Source organism: Sprattus sprattus, assembly GCF_963457725.1.
Source record: "Sprattus sprattus genome assembly, chromosome: 2".
Classification (NCBI taxonomy): Eukaryota; Metazoa; Chordata; class Actinopteri; order Clupeiformes; family Clupeidae; genus Sprattus; species Sprattus sprattus.
Window position 1 is genome coordinate 37768435 of NC_137921.1, and position 22321 is coordinate 37790755.

General features: G+C 46.4%; 1 protein-coding gene across 1 annotated transcript in view; it reads right to left on the reverse strand.

The window, feature by feature from the left end:
- Positions 1-22321, reverse strand: part of notch2 (notch receptor 2) — a 46506-nt gene that overhangs the window by 6166 nt on the left and 18019 nt on the right. The window contains exons 3-30 of the mRNA XM_080832359.1: positions 19051-19316; positions 18229-18582; positions 17540-17662; positions 17162-17395; positions 15825-15980; positions 15318-15503; positions 14332-14445; positions 13929-14042; positions 13437-13670; positions 12518-12628; positions 12154-12346; positions 10688-10833; positions 9863-9976; positions 9378-9497; positions 8823-8975; positions 8242-8470; positions 7697-7898; positions 7292-7445; positions 6989-7173; positions 6717-6849; positions 6110-6352; positions 5674-5786; positions 4390-4931; positions 3205-3555; positions 2934-3076; positions 2539-2743; positions 2017-2107; positions 1744-1906 (exon numbers count right to left, since the gene is read on the reverse strand). Coding sequence (XP_080688485.1) covers positions 1744-1906; positions 2017-2107; positions 2539-2743; positions 2934-3076; positions 3205-3555; positions 4390-4931; positions 5674-5786; positions 6110-6352; positions 6717-6849; positions 6989-7173; positions 7292-7445; positions 7697-7898; positions 8242-8470; positions 8823-8975; positions 9378-9497; positions 9863-9976; positions 10688-10833; positions 12154-12346; positions 12518-12628; positions 13437-13670; positions 13929-14042; positions 14332-14445; positions 15318-15503; positions 15825-15980; positions 17162-17395; positions 17540-17662; positions 18229-18582; positions 19051-19316 — 5372 coding nt within the window. The remainder of the gene's footprint in view (positions 1-1743; positions 1907-2016; positions 2108-2538; positions 2744-2933; positions 3077-3204; positions 3556-4389; positions 4932-5673; positions 5787-6109; positions 6353-6716; positions 6850-6988; positions 7174-7291; positions 7446-7696; positions 7899-8241; positions 8471-8822; positions 8976-9377; positions 9498-9862; positions 9977-10687; positions 10834-12153; positions 12347-12517; positions 12629-13436; positions 13671-13928; positions 14043-14331; positions 14446-15317; positions 15504-15824; positions 15981-17161; positions 17396-17539; positions 17663-18228; positions 18583-19050; positions 19317-22321) is intronic.

Here is a 22321-nt window from a genome sequence, read left to right on the forward strand (position 1 = left end):
TTGAGGGTATTAACTAGTGTTGCACCGATACCGATATCAGTATCGGATAGGGCCCCGATACAGCACTAAAATGGTGGTATCGGTATCAACAAATAGTGCAGATACTTTTTTTTTTTTTTTTTTATCAATGGTTTGGTCCCCAAACAAAACAAACACACAAAGAAACAATACAGGGAAAGAAAAAAAAAAAAAACTGACCAAACTTTAACTCTATTGTGTTAAAAATCAGAAAAGCCACAGTGCTGCTCAGTAAGGTAAACCATCAATTATAGAGGATTATAACACGTGTAGATGGAATTATAACACGGGTAGATGGAATCCACCATTCTGAGAGTTAGTTCCGGGGTGTGCTATATTCAACGGTATAGTAACTGTACGACCTGTTTTCATCTACCTGAGCGTTCCATATCAGTGCGCACTCAAAAGGAAATATCTATCCAAGATGGCGGCGTGTTGTGGCTAATGTAGTGGGGAATGTTTCATGTGAATTAAGCTATCTATACGACTTTTTATATGTCTAAATTGACTCGGTTAGTTGTTTCTGTGCTACGCAAATGTTGCAGAGTATTGAAAGTCTTTACTGAAAGTCTCGAATATTATTTGTAGGTGACTTTTAGCGCCTAGACCAAAAACCCATTGAAACACACGTAGCTTTTGTGCTAGGTCTAACAGACGTGAAGTTTCCAATGCTATTTGTCTGTTGCATAGCAACAGCCACACAAAGGGGGACTATTTACTCTTGGCTACTGAAATGCGATACACAACGTTTGGTGTCTACAACTTTTTTTGTGCTGAAAGGCAGCTTACTGTTTACTTTAATTGTACTTAATATTTATAAAGTCGCTGGCAACCGTGTTATAAAAGCAATAAGGTACTCGAGTCAGTACGGTATCGTCAATAATGTACTTGTTCGAGGGTTTGCCGGCCCTCCGCTGCGCGTCGGGCCTAACAACTCCCTCGAACAAGTACATTATTGACGATACCGTACTGCCTCTCGAACCTTATTGCTTAAGTAGTCCTCAGTTATGTCTGAAGTGCTGAAACTGTCAAGAAATGTAATTTGACTTTCTTACTGTTACACTAGTATTATACATGGGACCAAAGCATTGATAAAAAAAAAAAAAAAAAATCTAATTTCAAACAGAGTGGTATCGGTATGGTATCGGTATCGGCCGATACTGCACAGCCAGGTATCGGTATCGGTATCGGAGCCAAAAAATGGCATCGGTGCAACACTAGTATTAACATCCAAATCAGGTGAACGGTGTAGGAATTACAACACATTTTATATGTTTTTGAGGGACCAAAAGTAATTGGACAATTGGATGCTCTGCTACTCCATGGCCAGGTGTGTGTTATTCGCTCGTTTTTTTCATTTACCAGGCTGTACAAGGAGCAGATAAAAGGTCTAGAGTTAATTTAAAGTGTGGTATTTGTGTTTGGAATCCGTTGCTGTCAACTCTCAATATGATGTCCAAAGAGCTGTCACTATCAGTGAAGCAGGCCATCATTAGGCTGAAAAATCGAAACAAACCCATCAGAGAGATAGCACAAACATTAGGTGTGGCCAAATCAACTGTTTTGTACATTCTTAATAAGAAAGTGAACACTGGTGAGCTCAGCAACACCAAAAGACCCGGAGGACCATGGAAAACAGCTGTTGTCGATGACAGAAGAATTATTTCTCTGGTGAAGAAAAACCCCTTTACAACAGTTGACAACTGTACGTGAACATCACAGTACCTGGTCCTTTAACGTTGACGTCCAGGCAGTCCATGTCCAGGTCGGCCTGTGGGGGGGTGAGGGTGATGTCTGCGGCTTTGCGGTGCTGCAGCGTCCACTCTCGTCTGTCCACAGCGCTCTCCATGGGCAACAAGGGCTTGTCCTCCATCTGAGGAGCAGTCATCTAGGGAGGAGGATAGAGAGGGAGGTCAGACATGGAGGCGACCACCTTGGGGTACACATGGCTGCTTGCTAGAGTAGACGTGGCCTAGTTGACAGGCCTGAGGGACACACCCTGGGCTTTTTGGGTGGATGCTCCTCCTCTGGCCAGCGCTGACCCTGGTTGCCGTCCATCAGGACTCCATCCTGGGGTTTCTGCATGTTCCTGCGGTGGGGAGGTTGGAGGAGATGTTAGAGGCAGTTACAAAAGTAAAGACGTGAGTCTGGTAGTACTGTGTGTGTGCATGTTTGTTACTGGGTGTGTGTGTGTGTTTGTTTTATTGTAACCTTGTGGACTGGGGAGGACCATCACAGCATGACAGATAATAATGTCTGAAAGGTCTGGGTTTGGGGTTTAACACTATATAATATATTACAGCACTATATACCACTATATGGTATGTATTATGTGTTATACATTTTGTATATTGACTAAATTATAAATATAAAATAAACATTTGTGCTCCAACTAAATCACAAAATAAAGCCCACCCACCAAATCTAAACTGTGTATGCCCCTGTCTGAACATGCATGTCTGCCTGCATACCTGTATGTAAGTGTGTATAGAGCGGTGTACGTTTATGACAGAGACTCACTTGAGGCTGAAGTCGTCCTGGCCCACGGGCTCGCGCCGCTTGCTGTTGTTCTTGGGCAAGAAGCCGTCGGGGAGCCACAGGATGCCGTGCTTGCGCTTCCTCTTGGCCGCCAGGACACCCAGCACCAGGATCACCAGGATGATGGCCGCGGCCACCGCACACAGGTACAGCCACTGCGGCGGGTGGGCCGACGGTGTGTGATCACCTGGGGAGACGAGACAAGATGAGACAAGTCGAGTCAGAACACAGGGAACAAGACTCAGCACATTTACCAGCCAACATGACAAGTGGGGGGGGAAAAGAAAAAAAGGAAAGGAAAAGAGAGGAGAACTGTCCTCTTGTGTGTGAGGCTTGGAGGACGTTTTTGAAAGCAATTTAAGGACTAGGGAACTTACTGCTGACGGAGTAGATGGGGTATGGCAGGCCGGACTTCAGGTACTCTGCTGCGATGAAGGATGCAGCCAGGTCCGTGCTGGAGAAGCACTCCTTGGAGTTCAGCGCGCACTGGCGGTTGTCGATCTCCAGGTACACCTTAGAGCTGCAGGAAAAATACCAGACAGACAGGTTAGCTTTCCGATGACACCGAGAGAACTGCAGCATCAGGCACACCACTGAGTAATTACTGGGCTAGCACGTGCTGAGGGGGGGGGGGGGGGGCGCTCTTACCCAATGGCATCCTTCTTCACCTCCCTCTTGCCCCGCCGCTTCATGGTGGCTTCCCCACCGCCGCCATCGTCCTTATCGTCGCCGTAGTAGGGGAAGATCATGGGGTTCTCCTGGTCGTCCAGACGGACGCGTATGTTGGTGCGGAGCAGGGTGCTGAGCGTGCGCAGGAAGCCCTTCAGATCGCGCTTGAGCTCGTTGGGCTGCAGTAGAACCACGATAACCAGCGAGCCGTCCGCCATCTTGGCCGGGACGTCGCCCGAGCAGTCCAGCCCGTCCCAGCCGCACGCCTCTGTATTGCAGCCCTGGTTGCAGTGGCCGTTGGCGTAGTGGTCCGCGCAGTATTTGTCGTACCTGGGAGCAATCAGGACGTCAGAGAGGTGATCAGGAAAAAGAGAGAACAAGAGAAGAAGAAAAGGGACAGATAGAGAGGTGAGGAGGATTAGCAAAGATTGATGAATCCTATGTGCTGACCCATGATGTCCTTTCTAGATCTCATGTTTTGAGAGAGAGAAAAGAAGAGAATAATCTAGAGTAGCTTCATTTATTCAAGGAATCGTATAGTGCCTTGTTTATGATGATAAATTCTGAGGGCTTACGACAGTGACATCTGTGCTTAGTGGTGGGAATCTCTTTGCACCTCACGATTCGATTCCGATTCAGAGGTCAACGATTAATTTCTAAACCGATTATCGATTCTAAACCGTTTATCGATTATCAATTCTAAACTGATCAAACGATTATCTATTTTTCTCGATTTTTAAAACATTTGAGTTGATTACTCATAGTCTCAAATTACTTCCTACTTTGTGTTTGATAATTAAAGAAAATCAACAGATGAATTACCTTCTCTATTTTTTTATAAGAGAAAAAGCTTTTCCTTGTCACAATTATGACTTTCTATGAACAATGCAATGATCAATGGAGCTTGCATTTTAACACAAAATTAATGTGTTATGTGTTTTTTTTTTATTAAAGAATCGAGACAGAATCGTTCTCGAGAATCGAGATGAATCAAAGAATCCTTTTTTTTCCCACCCCTATCTGTGCCCCCAGAATATTTTGGGTGCATCATCTTACTTACTGCTTGTATACTGTATGCAACTGTATATAACCTGAATATAACGTATGTATACTTATTGTGCATCTTTACGCCGAGGATATAGAGGACCACACTACCACACTTACTTGCACGGGTCTGGTGAGGGTGAGGTGCCCTGGCACTCAAAGTTGTCAAAGAGGCAGCCTGCGTTGTCGCACTCAGGGTCGCAGCGCTCGTTGCCAAAGAGGTCCCAGCAGTGGACGTTCGCCGTGCAATTCTCCCAGGGCTTGGGCCAGTGCAGTGAGCAGTCGCCTCCGTCCCATGAGCACTCCTGGTTCTTGCACTGCGGGTCGCACACGCCGTCCCCAGCCGTCTGCTCACACTGCACATAGGGGCAGGAGGGCCTGGCTGATGGGGTGGGAAAGCTGGCCAGCCTCTCGCAGTGCCTGCCCTGGAAGGGCGGGGGGCAGCGGCAGGTCACCTGAAAGCGGTTCTGTGGGTCAGGCACGCACAAACCGCCGTTGTGGCAGGGGCAATTCATGACGATCTCGCAGCGTCCGCCACCAAAGCCAGGCAGGCAGTGACACTGGGGGTTGCCGCCGGACGCCTGGCATGTGCCGCCATTCTGGCAACGCAGGTTCGCACAGCTGTAGCCCTCGAATTCACCACAGTTGAAGCCACTGAAGCCCTGAGAAGCAAAAAAAAAGACTTCCTCTAACATCTGCGGTGAAACCTACCTTTTTCACTGACTCAAATGCAAACACAAGGAGGGACATAATGCAATACAACACTAGGTCTCTAGGTTAAGTTCAATCCAGAGTAAGGACAGAGAAATCCCTCCAAAGCAGGCATACCTCAGTTATGTTGTTTCAAGCTCTTTGATGCAAGCATGAGGAGAATAAGAAGCAGTTAGAAGACGGTAAGAAAAGTCTCAACAACCATGTTGTTATAGTTCCTCTGACATTGTGACAATGTTAGCAGAGAATGCACACATACACAAACGGACACAAACTTAGTCACAAGAGAAATAAGTAATCCCTAAATCCATACAATAACATTAGTGAGCATGCAGCAAATTGGAAACCCCCTTGTCAAGGCTAAGAAATAGAGCAGACTATAAACTGGATGTTAAAACCATAAAAGCACACTGGATGTTGGAACACATTTATGCAAAGCAAATAAAAGGTCAAGTTAAGTCAGAAAATAGAGGAGTCGTGACTGAGCATGTGCAGAAGACTCATGAGGAACGAAAGAAGCGAGGGAGGGGGGGAAGGACTGAGAGAGAGGGAGAGAGAGCGGGAGAGAGAGAGAGAAAGAGTGTGAGTGAGTGAGTGATTGAGAGAGAGAGGAATGACAGTGTGTGTGTGTGTGTGTGTGTGTGTGTGTGTGTGTGTGTGTGTGTGTGTGTGTGTGTAGCAGGGCAAACTCACTGGTTGACAGGCACAGGTGTAGCCGTGGCCTGAGCTCATGTTCATAGAGCACACGCCGTGGTTGTGGCACGGTTTGGACTGACACAGGTCCACCACAGACTCACAGTGCCGACCTGTTAGGGCAAGGAACCCAGAGAGACGGGTGAGGTCATGAGGTCAGATGACATCACTCAGCAGCAATGGATTTGGTTATTGGACAGGGCAGGTACAGTATTCAAGACCTATAGTGAAATGACTTTCTGCTGCCATATATGCCAATTCTGATTAATACAAGCTTTTCCCACATTCACACTTACTTTCACATTCACCTCTACCTCCATTTTTATGAATTGATTTAAATGAGGCCATGTTGTAAAACTGTGCAAGAGTTGGCGTAATAACCAATAGCCCCAGTGAGCCCTGTTGTGGGCAGAGGTGCGTGAGGATCCTGATATACCTGTGTAGCCCAGGCGGCAGCGGCACTGGTAGTCATTAGCCAGCTGCACGCAGTCGAGGCTCCCGGGCGCGTGGCATGGTCGGGACAGGCACTCGTTGATGTCGCCTTCGCAGTGCTCCCCGGTGAAGCCAGGTGGGCACGAGCACGTGTAGCGACCAATGCCGTCCACACATTGGCCGTTGTTCTTGCAGCGCGGGCCTTTGTCTGAGGCACAGTCGTCCAGGTTCTCCTCACACCGCGTTCCTGTGAGACACCGAACAAGGTTGGGAAAAGAAGTGAGAGAGGAAAACCACTGGCATTTGAAGAGACTTTTACATATTACTATCAATTTAATATTGTTATACATTATTACATTGTATAATATGCGTGTTATGATATATGTTATGATATAATGTTTAATTCTTTATTTCTGACTAATATTCTGTTTTAAAAGCATCTGCCTAATACCTTAACCTTACCCAAATACATTAACATGAACTTATTACAGACTATTAAATCACTAAGCCTGGAGGTACCATGAAAATGGTACCACAATACTGATCCATCAGTCCATTTTTCTGCAAAACAGGGAGACTAAGAATACACAGCCCTCCACGAGCATACCCACCTCGTGTGCCAGGTGGGCAGGAGCATATGAAGTGGTTGACCAGGTTGTGGCAGGTGCCCCCATTGTGGCAGGGGTGTGACTGGCACTCATTCACATCGTACTCACAGTGCACTCCCTGGAAGCCATCTTTGCACTGAAATATCAGGAGAACGGGCATTAAACCTTTAAAATGACAACTTCCCAATTTTTAGATGCCCGGTCTGTTCGGTACTTCATAAAACATCTCTGCGGCCAATCGTGAGTTTAGAATCCGATGCTTTGCATGTCCTTACCCCACACGTGTAAGCACCCTGGTAGTCGCTGCAGGTGGCACCGTTGCGGCAGGGGTTGGACAGGCACTCGTCCACCTCTTTCTCGCAGTAGCTGCCGATGTAGCCCTCCTGGCAGTGGCAGAGGTGCGTCTTACCCGTGTCCTCGCAGCGCCCGGCGTGCTGGCACACCTTATCCACCGAGGTTCCTGTGAAAAGGACCAAGAGTAACACCATTGACACCTGTTCTAAGGCGTGCCTACAACAACATGCTGACAGAGCAAAAAAAAACATCGACTGTGCAGCAAAGGGGGAAATCAGCGTCACCTCTCTGGGCAGCAATGGCCTGGCACGAGATGTTGGGCACGTCGCAGTAGACCCCCGACCAGCCCTCAGAACAGCTGCAACGCCATGTCGTGCCCGTCTGGGAGCACATCCCGCCGTGCTGGCACACGATCTGCTTGCACAGCTCGGCCATGAACTGCCGCAGAAGAACAAAGGTTAACACAAGGTTGGTCTGGTTTGGTGTTGCTGCTTTCTAGTTCACACAGAAACCTGAAGCTGACCAGGAAGAAGAAAGAGGCTACTATCGATATAAATTAGAAAGTCTTAGTGGTACAGACCAATTCTGAGCATACTCGATAGGTTGTGTGAAATGCTTGGCCAGCCATGTGTGGTATGGTTTGGCACAGCTGTCTTCATCGGGCTCTGAGCCTCTCTTGCTGTCAATACCTGGCAGTTGGTGCCGGTGAACTCCACGGGGCAGGTGCAGCGGTATTCGCCCAGTCTGTCTGTGCAGGTGCCGCCATTTTTGCAGGGCAGGCTCTCGCACTCGTTGATCTCCTTCTCGCAGTAGCGACCATTGAAGCCCGACCGGCAGTGGCAGTAGTAGGAGTTGACATTGTCCACACAGGTGCCGTTATTCAGGCAGGAGCTGAGAGAGAGAGCAAGGCAGACAAAGGTAGAGACATGTAAGGTGAGACAGAGAGGGACACAACAGGCAGTCGACCGCCTTATTGACTCATCACAATGCGACACTAGTGCACTGCCAGAAAATCCATGCACATATTTCTAAAGTTCTCATATTTCTTAAGTTTGTTTCCTATTAAAGTATACTGTGACCTTAGAGTAAAAAAAAAACTGGGCAGAAAAAGTGAAAATACACCCCTGAGAAAGCCTTGAGACAGACACCAAAGGAGAAGAGACGATAACAGACACAAAGAGGGTAACAGAGAGAGTGAGAGAGAGAAAGAGCGAGCGAGAGAGATATATTTTACCTCGGAGAGCACTGTGGGATGCTGTGCTCACAGTTCTGGCCATGGAAGCCCATCTGGCACTCACACACGTAGCTATCGACGTGGTCCTTGCATTTGCCGCCATGACGGCACGGGGAGCTGGAGCACTCGTCCACCTCCTCCTCGCAACGGTCACCAATAAAACCGGACAGGCAATCGCATGAGAAGCGGCCTACTTTGTCAACGCAGGTGCCTCCATTCAGGCAGGGATCTGAGAGAGTCCAAAATAAATAGAGACAGAGAGATAGAGAGAGAGAGAGAGAGAGAGAGAGAGAGAGAGAGAGAGAGAGAGTGAGAGAGACAGAAAGAATGAGAGAATACGTATTCATGAAAAGAAATTCTGCGGAACAAACTCATCACATCAACAAAGTCACACATCTTAAGTAAGGCCAGTTGAAGCACATGTGAAGGAGACAAAGACGAAAGCCAGAAACACAGGCACACAGGCACACAGGGAATGAAAGAGAGGCAGGCTGATAAAGGAAGGCCTGAATGAGGAAGAGAGGTAATATAATAAAATAGATGAATGCATAAAGGAAGTGGCAGAAGGTAGCTGTACTCACTAGGACTGCAATCGTCAATGTTTTTCTGGCAGTTTAGGCCACCGTAGCCAGGCTGGCACTTGCATGCATAGTTGCCGGGAGTGTTCTGACAGCGGCCACGGTTCTGACATGGATTCTTACGGCACTCGTCCACATCCTCTGTGCACTGGGGACCTGCCAAGCAGAAACCCAATACATTAGAAAACACATCATCACAGAACACAATGTAGACAACTGATTCATCTAGTGCTGTTATTTTGTCTGGGTATGTATGTGTAATGCATGAACCCACACAGAGAGTCACATTGGCTGTTTGTCCAGAGCATGCACGCACACGCACACACACACACACACACACACACACACACACACACACACACACACACACACACGTAAACTAGCTAACTAACACAAACACACACACACGCTTGCATGCAAACTAGCTAACACACACACACACACACACACACACACACACACACACACACACACACACACACACAAGCACACAAACACACATACACACACACACACAAACATACACATGCATGTATGCAAACTAGCTAACACACACACCTTGCCATTCTTTGGGACATCGGCAGGTGTAGGAGGTGTAGTCGAGGGAGGGCTGGCACTCTCCTCCTCTCTGGCAGGGCATAGACTCACAGGGGGCCAACTCTGTCTCACAGTGTTCACCTATTGGTTACAGACAGAGTTACAGAGTCAGGTGGACAAAAAAAAACACAATGGAAAGACCAACAGGGTAATACCCTATATTAACACCTTTATATGAAGTACTTCCTTATTTTAATTTATTTATTTTAAATTTAATTTTAATTTAATGTATTTATTTTTGCACAGTGTGGAGCATAGACCCTTTCACATTTGACTACATTTGTTGTATATGACAAATTAGACACTTGAAATTGAACTTCTACAACTAACAGTTAGGAATCTGCACATTCATCACTAAAATCACAAAAGAAAGGGTAAGGGTCACGTCATCTGTGTTATGAGTACTCCAGCTAAAATACAACATGCGTCACTACAGCCTCCCTCACCTGTGTAGGGCAGTGGGCAGTCGCAGGTGTAGCCGTTGACAGAGTCCACGCAGTTGCCCTGGTTAAGGCAGGGGCTGGAATCGCACTCGTCCACGTTGATCTGGCAGTTCATACCTGATGAAGGGATATATGACAGCTCACTCACTAACACTTTGACCCCATCGAGGATGGTCATTTTTGCCCTGTGAGTTATGGTCTAATGGAGTCAGACGTAGGTGAATGCACATGTCTGGAAACACAACAGTGGTGACACGTGGGCTAACAGTGGGCTGGTACGGATTACAGCATCAATGGTAGCTTAACTGAGCTTTACACCTCTTGAAAGTAGGGCTCTAAGGGGAATGGATCCTCTAAAACTACACATGCTGCAGGGTTCCCCCATTAACAACATTTCAAAACTTTCCAAGGATCCTTAATGGAATTTCCATGACATTTCACAACATACAAGTACGCAAAATTGGGTTATTTACTCCACTAGTTGGGCCTATGTATTGAATAAAAATGAAACAAACTTTTCCACTCCTTTTCTAATAGGCTAATAGGGATATGGAAATGCAAGTGTAAACTCTTATCACACTGGAGAAATTCACACAATTCACTGCAGAACACAACATTATCCATGGAAGAGTACAATTACATAATTAGACCTACATACATCAAAATAAAAAAAATTCGGACTTTTCCAAAGCATTTTTTAGAGGAAGTGGTAGTCGCAAGCATTGTTAGTGTTAATTTTGAACGTGTTTCTAGCTCACAATTCCCCCCCCCCCCCCAGGAGGCTAAGGTCAAACATGTTCTCTCTGTCTAAGGGAAAGGCACCCACACCTGTGTAGCCAGGGTTGCATCTGCAGGTGTAGGAGTTTGGCCTGTCGGTGCAGGTGGCTCCGTTCTGGCAGGGGTTAGACTGGCACTCGTCCTTGTCCTGTTCGCAGTGTTGCCCCATCCAGCCAGGTTTACACTCGCATCTGTACCTGTGTAGGGTCAAGAGGTCACAAGGGGTCAAGAGCCTGTCAATCACAGGAATTAGCTAAGAGGATAAAGTAATGACTGTAGGGACATCCTAGGGACACAGGCATGTGTGTGTGTGTGTGTGTGTGTGTGTGTGTGTGTGTGTGTGTGTGTGTGTGTGTGTGTGTGTGTGTGTGTGTGTGTGTGTGTGTGTGTGTGTTACCCTTTCATGCATATTATGTATAACCCACAGGAGCTGTAGGTGACATTAGCATTTCTTTCAAATTTCTTACAAGACTAATTGCTGCATAGTATGCTGAGTATAAATGTCATCCAGGTCGGTCTCTAGAAGTTTGCAGATTCAAAACAGATTAATACAAATTATGTATTTTCACAGTAACTGTCAGACGTAAGTGACAGGTTAGCTCTAACGTTACCAAATACACTAAATTTTCCAGGAATTGAAAGCCAGCTATCTCTACCAACCAGGCTAGTCAACTGTCTGACGGGTCTTTTGTCACAGGGTCTGTTTATGTTTCTGCACTTAACAATGTCATCATTAAGATATGCTTGAGACCATTAAGATATCATTCATGCAGGGGCATAATCAAGACAGCTTTTATATGGGTGTGTAACAACTACAGACTGAATGGAGAAATAACTATCTACAAGAACCTATATTTTGTATATTGCTATAGTGTTGTATTATATACGTATATGTTACAGGAGTGCAAATGGATAAAACCTTTAGGCTACTATGCTTTTTCCCTGGTTTTTAGTTACAGCCATTTTCATGCAATGTAAATGGACCCCATGTTACATTTAAGATGTAATTTGATGTTTTGATGTTTGGCACATTCCTTTGACTTGACCAATTTTTCTTTTCAGGAATACTTTATTAGCGAAATATTTGGGTAGTATTTTTTGGGCATTAGAAGATACAATTTATTTATTATTTATTTATTTTTTTAAACAACCACTCCCACGATGCCACAAATAAAAAGAAAAGCCCTTGGTCTTTTCTTTAGTGGTTTTCTCAACTTTTTTTCAGTGATTCTTTTTTATATATAGGACTCTCCAATCATCTCTCCAAATATGGAAAGCGGCTATAAAATATTTAATTCATCGATATTGAATCGAAAGCGGATCATTGGCTTGTGAATCGTAATTGAATCAAATCTGAGCATCTGTGCCAGTACCCAGTTGTAATTACTAGTTCTGTCAATACTGTGTAACAGTCATGCTAAAAAGCAACTTCTAAACTTGAATGTGAAGAAGAGGCAACATTGGTAGAGAGCAAACAGAGGAAAACCCCTGAAAAGGTCAAGGGTCAGCTCCTTTACCCGTCCTGTTGCTCCACACAGTCTCCATGGACGCAGGGCTGAGGGGCGCAGTGGTCCGCCCCGGAGTGGCAGAGGGGACCGTGGGTGCCAAGCGGGCAGAAGCACTGGAAGCCATTCACTTTGTCCTCACATGTGCCACCGCTGAGGCAAGGGTTGGAGCTGCACTCGTCAATGTTCACATCGCACTTCTTCCCTGTAACGTGTAGGCGTATGGCAGGTCAAGGAATGCATAGCAGATCAAATTGTACATGCACAGAGAGATAGAGAGGCAATAGAAACAAGTCAGGGCTATAACTTCTCTCACTTGGTGAAAAAATAAGACAAAGGGGAGTAAACCTCTGTGTCACCTAAGAGACTACTGTACCTGTGTAACCTGGATCACAGATACATGAGTATTCATTGATTCCATCTTGACACTCTCCATACACACAAGGGTTACTGGCACAGTCGTTGTAGTTGTTTTCACAGTTGTCACCTGAAACAAAGTGAAAGGGCCAAGTTAAGCACCAAATCTTCTAGAATGAACACCTATAAGAACAAAAGGATCTGATAGTAATAAACTCAACGAAAATGTAAGTAATACACTAATGATGATCATTCCTTTTAGTTTTAGTTTCACACATAGTTTCCTAGTATCACTATAAGGACAGGAAGCTGCAGTTCAGTCTTGGCCCAGAAGAGGGAGTGCGGAGAACAGTGGAGCACAGACTGCGTGGTAGTGCTGGGAGTTGTAGCTCATAGTTAGAAAGAGGATGCCCTGAACTGACTGTGTGTGCAGGGGTGCGTATTTGCATGTGTCCTTTTCAACCAGGGCCTGGCAAACTAATCCACGGGTGGCAAGAAACACACTGCGGAACTGCGGCTGTGGGATCCGCTTGGCCTACAGGCACACTGATCTTTAGGGCCACAAAAGGCACACCCGAGCCATGTATCCCTGTGGCAGAGGGCAGCTCTCACTGCATCTGTGCAAGGGCGTGTGTATAATGAATGTCTGAGAGGATTAATTCGCCCAATCTAGCAATGCTAACCGATTTAGGCAAAACATACTGGATTATTTTTAGCAATCAATGCAGTTAGTGTTCCGAACGAAGAACTCTTAACCCTAGAGTGACACATGTTGGAAGAGTCGCAAATGAAACATTCCAAAGTTGTGAAGGCAATTAGCACTGCTGGCCATTATGAATGGAATATTTTATTGGCTGTTGTATCAATGAAACGGAGAGCGAGTAAAAACAAGACAGATGGCATGGGACAGCTGGGATGAGCAGAGTTGTTTGTCTCACCAGAGGTTCCTGTCGGGCAGACGCACTGGTACTGGTTGACCAAGTCGACGCAGCGGCCTCCATTCTGGCAGGGGTTGCTGTGGCACTCCTGGATCTGGACGTTGCATATGGCACCTGTGTAGCCCGGGTCACACTCGCACCTGTAGCTGGCTATGCCGTCTTTGCAGATTCCATGGTGGCAGGGCTTGGGGTTGCAGTCGTCGATGTTTTCCGCGCACAGAGGCCCAGAGTATCCTACCACAGGTTAATGCAGGCAAAGCCATTATGTTTCTGATCGTGTCCCTTTAAGTCACAGTCATATGACCAGCTATTTAGAACAGCCAACCCCGATATTATAGGACAATACACATTTTAATGTTACACTGCTATGCAGACTTGTATCTCAATATAACAAGACCAGACCATCCTTCAGGGGAGATATCTAAGGACCCAAACCCTTGGTGAGTCTCTAAAATGGAGTTTACAGGGATTTCTTTGAAAAAATGCTCTTACCTTCAGCACATTCACAGTCGTAGCCATTGGGCCGATCCCAACACTTGGCACCATTGAGGCAGGGGGTGCTGGCACACTCGTCAATGTCAACCTGACACGTCTCACCAGTGAATCCTGCAGGCGAAGGTTCGGCATTATTCTCATGTTACACCCACCCACAGAACTCACAAAATCGCACAGACACCCAGATAAGAGTTTACAACTCCTTAACCCCTGAGAACGAGCTGCAGCAGAGCGATGTGTCTGAGTGTCGTGTAAAACGCAACAGGTTAAGGGTCAAGAGGGTTCTATTGACATTTGATTGAGGTGATGGTAACAAGAAGGGAGAAAAAACAGGTAACATCTGGGAACATCAGGGGACAGGGAGACAGAGACAGAGGGATGAGGAGTTGAAAGTGCAGACCTTGTGGACATTCACAGACAAAGCGGCTGACTTCGTCTTTGCACTTCCCGCTGTTCAGGCAAGGAGAGCTGTTGCACTCGTCAATGTCATATTCACAGTGTTCCCCCTCGAAGCCTGACAAAGAAGAGAGAGACAGAGAGAGACCGAGAGAGAGTGAGTGAGAGGAGATAATCCGGTGGTTACACAAGGCAAAATTCAAACTAGTGAGTGGGAGTCTGAGTGTCTGTTTTTTATAGATTTGTTAAAATGTGTTTGTATACGAGTATGTGTGGGAGTATGTAAATGTGTGTTTACATGGAAATTAGTGTGTAGTTTTGTTTCCGTCTGGCAGCATTCTTGCTAGTTAAAAACTAGTAGGCTGGGGAAGGTTTCAATTTACTTCTATTAGAAAATAGGTAGAAATCCAGCCATCACGTATTTTTACTGCATTGCACAGAATGAATCAATGAAGGCTTTCAAGATAGGTTCAATGAGAAAGATATCATCATTACAAAATCTGTCATCAAGTTAAGGTTAAGCAGGCATGCTTGGATCTGAGAACAAGACAAGGCAGTTCAAGATGTACAATTATGAGATTATTATTACATATGGCAACCTAATTGCTAATAGGGATCCATCCTTTAATGCCGTTTCTCACACCATCACATGTTAACCATCATGGCTACTTCAGAGGTGCATGTATCGGTTTGTGTGTGTGTGTGTGTGTGTGTGTGTGTGTGTGTGTGTGTGTGTGTGTGTGTGTGTGTACGCATGTGCCTGCGTGTGTGTGTGTGTGTGTGTGTGTGTATGCATGTGTGTGTGTGTGTGTGTGTGTTAGTGTGTGTGAGTGTGTGTGAGTGTGTGTGTGTGTGTGTGTACGCATGTGTGTGTGCGTGTGTGTGTGTGTGTGAGTGTGTGTGAGTGTGTGTGAGTGTGTGTGAGTGTGTGTGAGTGTGTGTGAGTGTGTGTGAGTGTGTGTGAGTGTGTGTGAGTGAGTGTGTGTGTACCTGGCATGCAGATGCAGGTGTATTTTCCAATCTGGTCTAGGCAGGTGGCATCATTCTTGCAGGGATTGGACAGGCACTCGTTGACGTCCTGCTCACAGCGCGGCCCCATGTATCCCTGGAGGCAGTTACAGGTGAACGAGCCCTCTGTGTTCATGCACAGCCCGTTGTGCTCGCAAGGGTTCGCACCTGGGGCGAGGAAAACAACACTGCTCAAGTGATCTGGCTCAACTGCACAAACAACCACCATGGTGGTGTGTTCCACCCTAACCAGCAAAGGCACAATGAAGATTCAGATGATGTATAAATACGCCATTTAGCTCATTCTTTAAACTGCAACCATACAGTAGCTCTCAAAAGGACCAACCAATAGATGTGAATACTTCAGAGAAGAGTATATACACAGTAAGAAGATGCCAAAAAGCCCTGCCTGATAAGTATGCCCTAAATCAGAGCGCCTTGGCACTCTCAGCTTTTTGTTGTTGTTGTTGTTGTTGTTGCAGCACTCACCGATGCTGCACTCATCGATGTCCTCGTAGCAGGTGCTGCCCCTGTATCCCGACTGGCAGTTGCAGTTGTACATGCCGTTGATGGGGTTGGTGTCACACTGCGAGCCCCCCCGGCAGGGATTGCTCATGCAGGCGTCGGATATGTGGCACAGCAAGCCTGAGGAAACAGCATCACATCACGGTTTGCGGCTGGCACACAAATGGGGTTCACAGAGAGAAAAGACGTTTTTGAACACATCAGAACTTGTGTACAAACGGCACTGGCCACGGGCGGAGAGTATCGGTTCACATTAATCATAGTTGTGCACTTAATAACATGGTAGTTCACAGCATGAGAGAGAGAGCGAGAGCAAAGTCTAATGCAAAGACAAGAGTATGAAAGACGACTGGACGTTTGTAGTTTTTGGTGTTTGTATTTTAATTCTTCATGGTTCCAAAGAAAAAATGAATGGGTTTTCGAAAAATCTGCGAAGCAACGGTGTTACAAAACCTAGGCAAATTATTTGGTGAGTTTAAACGTAGCTATTAATCGGCCTTTTGAAATGAACTGTTGTCTCGTCCTGTAAAGAAAAGATGCTGCTACCGATACGTTAATAAAAAAAAAGAATGGACTGCATCGTGTCACTTGCCTCAGGCAAAATGAGGGACTCATGGTTACAGATAACTCACACCCTGCAGTTTCTCTTGAAATTCAACGTGACAGTTCAAGTCACATCAGGAATTGATGTGTTTACTTAAGATAACTTTGTGGTTATTGTGAAAACACTTGTGATCCCTTATCGAGATATAATGGGTCCACTGTCCATACAGAGACAGCTTACACGTGCATGTTAATGAACATAAACGAATGTGGGGTCTCTCAAACAGTTATTTAACTGCCATGGGTGTTATGTTGTTGATTTTCCAAAACCCCATTAATTCTCTCATAGGGATTTTCTTTTTAGAACAAATGCTAATCCACCACATAGAAAATGACAACAGCCACTCCCACTTTCCTCTATGCAGAATCGCATCTGTACATTTTTCTCCAGGCCTTAACCTTATGCTTCTGTTTGTTCATGCAGCCCCTACGTAGAAGGGCAGTTCACTGTTTATCAAACACCAAAATGCTAGCCTCTTAGCAATGCTTCTACTGTACACTGTGTCCCAACAGCATCCGAAGCGAGCAAGCCAAAATAAATAACTCAGATACATTCTATTGTTTTCAGTCCGTATGTCCTAACAAGCCTCAACCAACTTGGAACTTCAAAGGTGTCGGACACGCTGTTTCTATTTCTTCATAAAGCTTATGTTGGCAAATACACGTCAGCAAATGAATTCATAGGGCCAGCAGTCTACCTGTCCTCCCGTAGGGGCACTGGCAGATGAAGGAGGCCACGCGGTCCACGCAGGTGGAGCCCTCGCTGCAGGCGGCCGTGGCGCAGTCGTCGATGTTCTCCGAGCAGTCCAGGCCGCTCCAGCCGTTCACGCACACGCAGTTGTAGCCACCCGGCACGTTGTTGCACGTGCCGCCATTCTGGCAGGTATTGGGCTGCAGGTGGCATTCGTCCACGTCGTCTGTGCAGTACTGGCCTGGAGCGGGGAGAAGGACGGGAGGATGAGCACAGAGAGAAAGACTGAACGAAAGAGAATGTCAGAGCACAAGTCACACAGAAAGAGAGGTAGACAAAGAAAGATAGATGAAAATGTACAGTTATACTGAGGTATATTCATTACCTGTCCATTCAGGTGGACACTGGCAGTTGTAGGTGTTGACTCCATCCATACAGGTTCCGCCGTTCTGGCAGTCATGGGAGGGGCAGTCATCGATGTTGATCTCACAGTTTGTTCCATTGAATCCTAGTGACATTGCCGGACAATTGGCAAAAAATTATGACATTTACAAAACAAAATGTAATACTGAACTACCTAGACAGACCGTCTGTGCACACATACACACTCACACACACAGTGAGAAGCCTCCCGTGACTCATTAGCTTTGCCTGAGGGTGTGTGTGTGTTCGTGCTTGTGCAGGCATGTCCGCCCGCACAGCAAGCAGCTCACACAGAACAATGCCAACTGTTGCAACTCGAGTATTTTAATTAGAAACAGCAGACAGACAGGCAGGGAGGCGGATGAGGGCAACAGGAATGGAAGCTCCACACCTGTGTATATTACAATCGCTCTCTCTTTTCTAATTTTTTTCTATTTCTATCCCTCATTTCTGCCACTGTCTATTGTGGTTACAGCTGTCTGTATGGTTGGCTATTACATATCCTTCCTGCAGATGGATCTAATCTTGTACATCTTTCTCTCTTTTCTTGTCTCTCCATATATCAGTCGTTTCTGTATGTCACTGTACATTCCTCTCTTTTTCCCCTCTAGATTTCTGCCCCAATTCTCAGTTTCTCTCCCTCTCTCCTACCTGGTAGGCAGACGCATTGATAACTGATGTCGTTAGGTGAGCGGCAGGTTCCTCCGTTGAGGCAGGGTGACGGTGAGCATGGCTGGTAGGGGGTCTCGCAGTGGCGGCCGGTGAAGCCCTGTGGGCAGCTGCACTGGTAGGAGCCCAGCGTGTTGATGCACTGGCCCTTGTTAAGGCAGACCGGCGTCGAGGAGGCAGCGGCGGCATGGCACTCGTCTGTGTCGTTCTGGCAGTGGGAGCCCTCCCAGCCGGGCAGGCACGTGCACGAGTACGCACCGCTGGACTGGACCGCGCAGGCGCCTCCGTTAGCACACGGGTTGGAGACACAGCTGTCCACCTGCTCACAGTCATGGCCTGTGGGGCAGAGCGGGCACAGCGGTCAGAAACATCACAGGCCCATAAACATCACATCAATCTACCAAATAACTGCTAATGCTTATCATTTGCTTAACAACTGTTTAACAATTGCTCGATTAATAAAGCTGACTGGCTTCACTAATAGTAAATTGCATTCATGGTACAACACGCGTTATATAACAGCGCTCTTACGCTATAGTTTTCTATTTGAGATATATATATACTTCAGAAGAAAAATATTTTAAGTGATCTACATCTTCAAGGGGGAAATTCTTTTAGGGGGAAAATTATGAAACCATAAACTTCATAATCATAAAAGTAAATCAATATGTTTAATACAAAAAATCAACTTTTTACTGTGAGCACTAATAAATCTCCTTGCAAGAGAAAGAAACAGCTGATAAAGGCTACGAGGGCTGTGATCAGTTCTTGCGAGCTCATGGGAAGCAGCGTGGTGAGTCTGACCTGTCCAGCCGTGGGCACATTGGCACTTGTACTTGTCCAGCGCCAGCAGACTGCAGGTGCCCTGGTTCTTGCAAGGGTTCTTGGGGTAGCAGGTGGTGTTCTGGGGCGTCTGGCAGAACTGGCCGGCAAAGCCCAGCGGGCACGAGCATGTGGGGCTCCCGGGCACGCCGTGCACGCTAACGGTGCAGTTACCGCCATTCTTGCAGAAGCCAGGGTGGCATGGGTCCTTGTGCTGGCAGTACTCACCTAAGTAGCCAGGGTTACACCTGCACAAACAAAGAGAGGAGATGGCAGGGTGCCATCATACATACATTAGATCCGTAGTTCCATATACTACACTTTACATACTTAATACGCACTACAAAAACACATGCGTAAACTCCAACAAAAAAACGCTGCACCACAGAAGGAATAGATGTACAATTTTGAAAGCACACACCTAAACATAAGCCCTCCTTACACATGAGCGACATAAAAGACAACAGGATACCATAACAAACTCATTCCAAAACTGCAGGAGATGAAGCAATCTGATTAAAGCACACAACACTATATCGATTTTTTTTTTGTCCCACCTCTACAGCTGGCTGTGTGACACATTAGCAACCACACCACGCCAAACCACACCATACCACACACAACCAAAGCACACACTAGCAAACCGAGTCCCACAAAACACCAAAACATGAAAAGAAAGAGGGAAAAAGGTGGACATGGTTGTAGGAGACGTGAAGTGAAAGGATAAGAGTTCACCAATAAGCCAGCCATCGTGGAAAGAAGCAGAACTCGTGTTGAAACTAACACACTCAACGTGTGGCCCTCGCCGCCACAGAAGCGCACTGATGGAGGCAGTGGCCAATTCCTCTTTTGCTTTCCATGATAGCATCAGAAAGGGTAACACAAATAAGTTCAAAGTCATGCTCACCGGAGGAAAAAAGAGAACGGAACCACCAGTATGGTATTTGTGTGTATGTGTGTATGTGTGTGTGTGTGTGTGTACATGTGTTTGTTCGATTTGTTGGGGGGGATTTACCCCCCTCTGGTTTGTACAAAGAAAAAATCATGTATTTTATATATTTTTAGTTTGCATTAACTGTTCAACTATTCAAAATGTAACCAAATAGGGCCTACAGTTAACTTGAAAAGAATTAGGCCTATTTATTGCTTGTTTTTTTTAAAGGGTGCATGTGTATTTCTTGGGTCACAAGACTGATTGGGTATGACTCCGCATTGCAGTCTTAATCAGCAACCCCCTTCAGCAACCCAGAGGAAATCACCGAACAATAAAGAAACTCCTTTAAAAATAAGTAAAACCAATGACAATGACAATGTCAAAATAAAGAGGAAATTATAGCATTGCTTAACAATGTGAAATATAAAATATTCCCTAAATTCTTGTTATCTCAAATCTGCTTTCTTTCTCTGAGCCCTGGCCCATAACTGCACTGGGGCAATGAGATGACTGGAGAGCTGAAGAAATGATATAAACCCATTTCCTGCGGGGCTGCTGTTAGAAAATGGTGCTGTTGCTGGCAAAGGAAAGGAGGAAAAATTCACTAATCTTAAAACTGTGTGTTAGTAAACTGGGTTGTCTATGAGTGGTGTGTGTATGTGTGGTCTCAAGTGTTATTCTGTGAATAGAGTGAGCCAGTGTGCATGTATGACAACAGTCTCTTAACGTTCTATGAGCATTTGTGTTTGTGCGAGTGTGTGCGAGTGTAAGTGTGTATGTGTTTATTTGACTCATTGTGTGATTATGTGTGTGTATTTATGTGAATGTGTGCATGTTTATGTGAATGTGTGCACGAGTGTGTATTTATGTTAGTGTGCATGTTCATTTGAGAGTGTGCGTGCTTCCGTGAGTGTGAGTGTGTGTGTGTGAGTGTTTCTGTGAGTTTGAGTGTGTGTGAGTGGTTGTGTGCGTGTGTGTGTGTGTGTGTGTGTCTGTGTCTGTGTGTCTGGCAGCATGCCAGCCCCCCGTCTGGGGAGGTGCTGTGACACTGCTGGCGTCTGCCACGCAGGTGCAGTTCTGCACAGCGCTGTCCCTGCGGAGGCTCGGGTGACCCGCCAGGACTGCACAAAAGGAGCCACAGCCATTGTGAGGGCAGGGGTGCACGTGCTTGTGTGTGTGTGTGTGTGTGTGTGTGTGTGTGTGTGTGTGTGTGTGTGTGTGTGTGTGTGTGTGTGTGTGTGTTCTTGTGTGTGTGTGTCTCCCAGTGCTCAATTGGTGTTTGCTTCAGTGTCTGTGTGTGCCTTTTTGGTCTTCTGTGGGTGTGTTGGTGTGAGTACTGTAGTTCCCAAAATCATGCCTCTATCTGCCTCGTAGCTGTGTGGATCTCCTTACACTGTCCAAACATGGACACTGGGCCAGCTGTGCTGAACACCGGGCATACATGTGCTGTGCTGTGCTGTGCTGTGCTGTGCTGTGCTGTGCTGTGCTGTGCTGTGCTGTGCTGTGCTGTGCTGTGCTGTGCTGTGCTGTGCTGTGCTGTGCTGTGCTGTGCTGTGCTGTGCTGTGCATGTAGAGCAACCAGGGCTGAGGTTGCACTGATTACAGCAACTCCACGGCTGCTCGCTGCAGCTTCACACATTAAAACAAGATTTATTCCTCCACTCCACCCAAACGCAGCTTGAAAGCATTAGCACAGTCAAGCAAAAAAGAAAAAAGTATAGCATGGGAAGTTGAAAGCGCTTGTGAAATCAGAGTGTGCTCTAGGCCAAAAGAGACCTGATCGGCAAGCTCCTAGTCCTGAGCTTTCCTTGCAGATTTGAATTCACTCAAAATAACAACCCCACCACCTCCACCCCTGAGCAAAAGCCCCTAAGCAGAAGCTGATGTAAAGCGCACCATTCCCACAACACGTCAGGGCTCGCCTACACAAATGCATCCGTCACAGAGGCTCAAAAAGTTGTGACAGAGAATCTTGTCACTGACGAGAATGAAGGGATTCTAACCTCTGTGCTTACTCTGTGTGTGTGTGTGTGTATGTGTGTGTGTGTGTGTGTGTGTGTGCTGTGCTGTGCTGTGCTGTGCATTTGAGTCAGTGTGCCTGTGAATGACATCCAATTGCATTTGTGTGAAGGTTGACGCGTGAGTGCGCTTGCGTCTCGTCTCGTTCCAGCTCCTGACTCCCACCCTCACCCCCACCCCCACCCTGAGGTGTCAGGTTACACCCCCTTGGCTCCAGCACATCTCGCAGCCCCTGGGGTTGTGAGATCACAGAATCACGGGCACCCCAGGAACAACAAACACCTCCCTGCTACCCTCGCG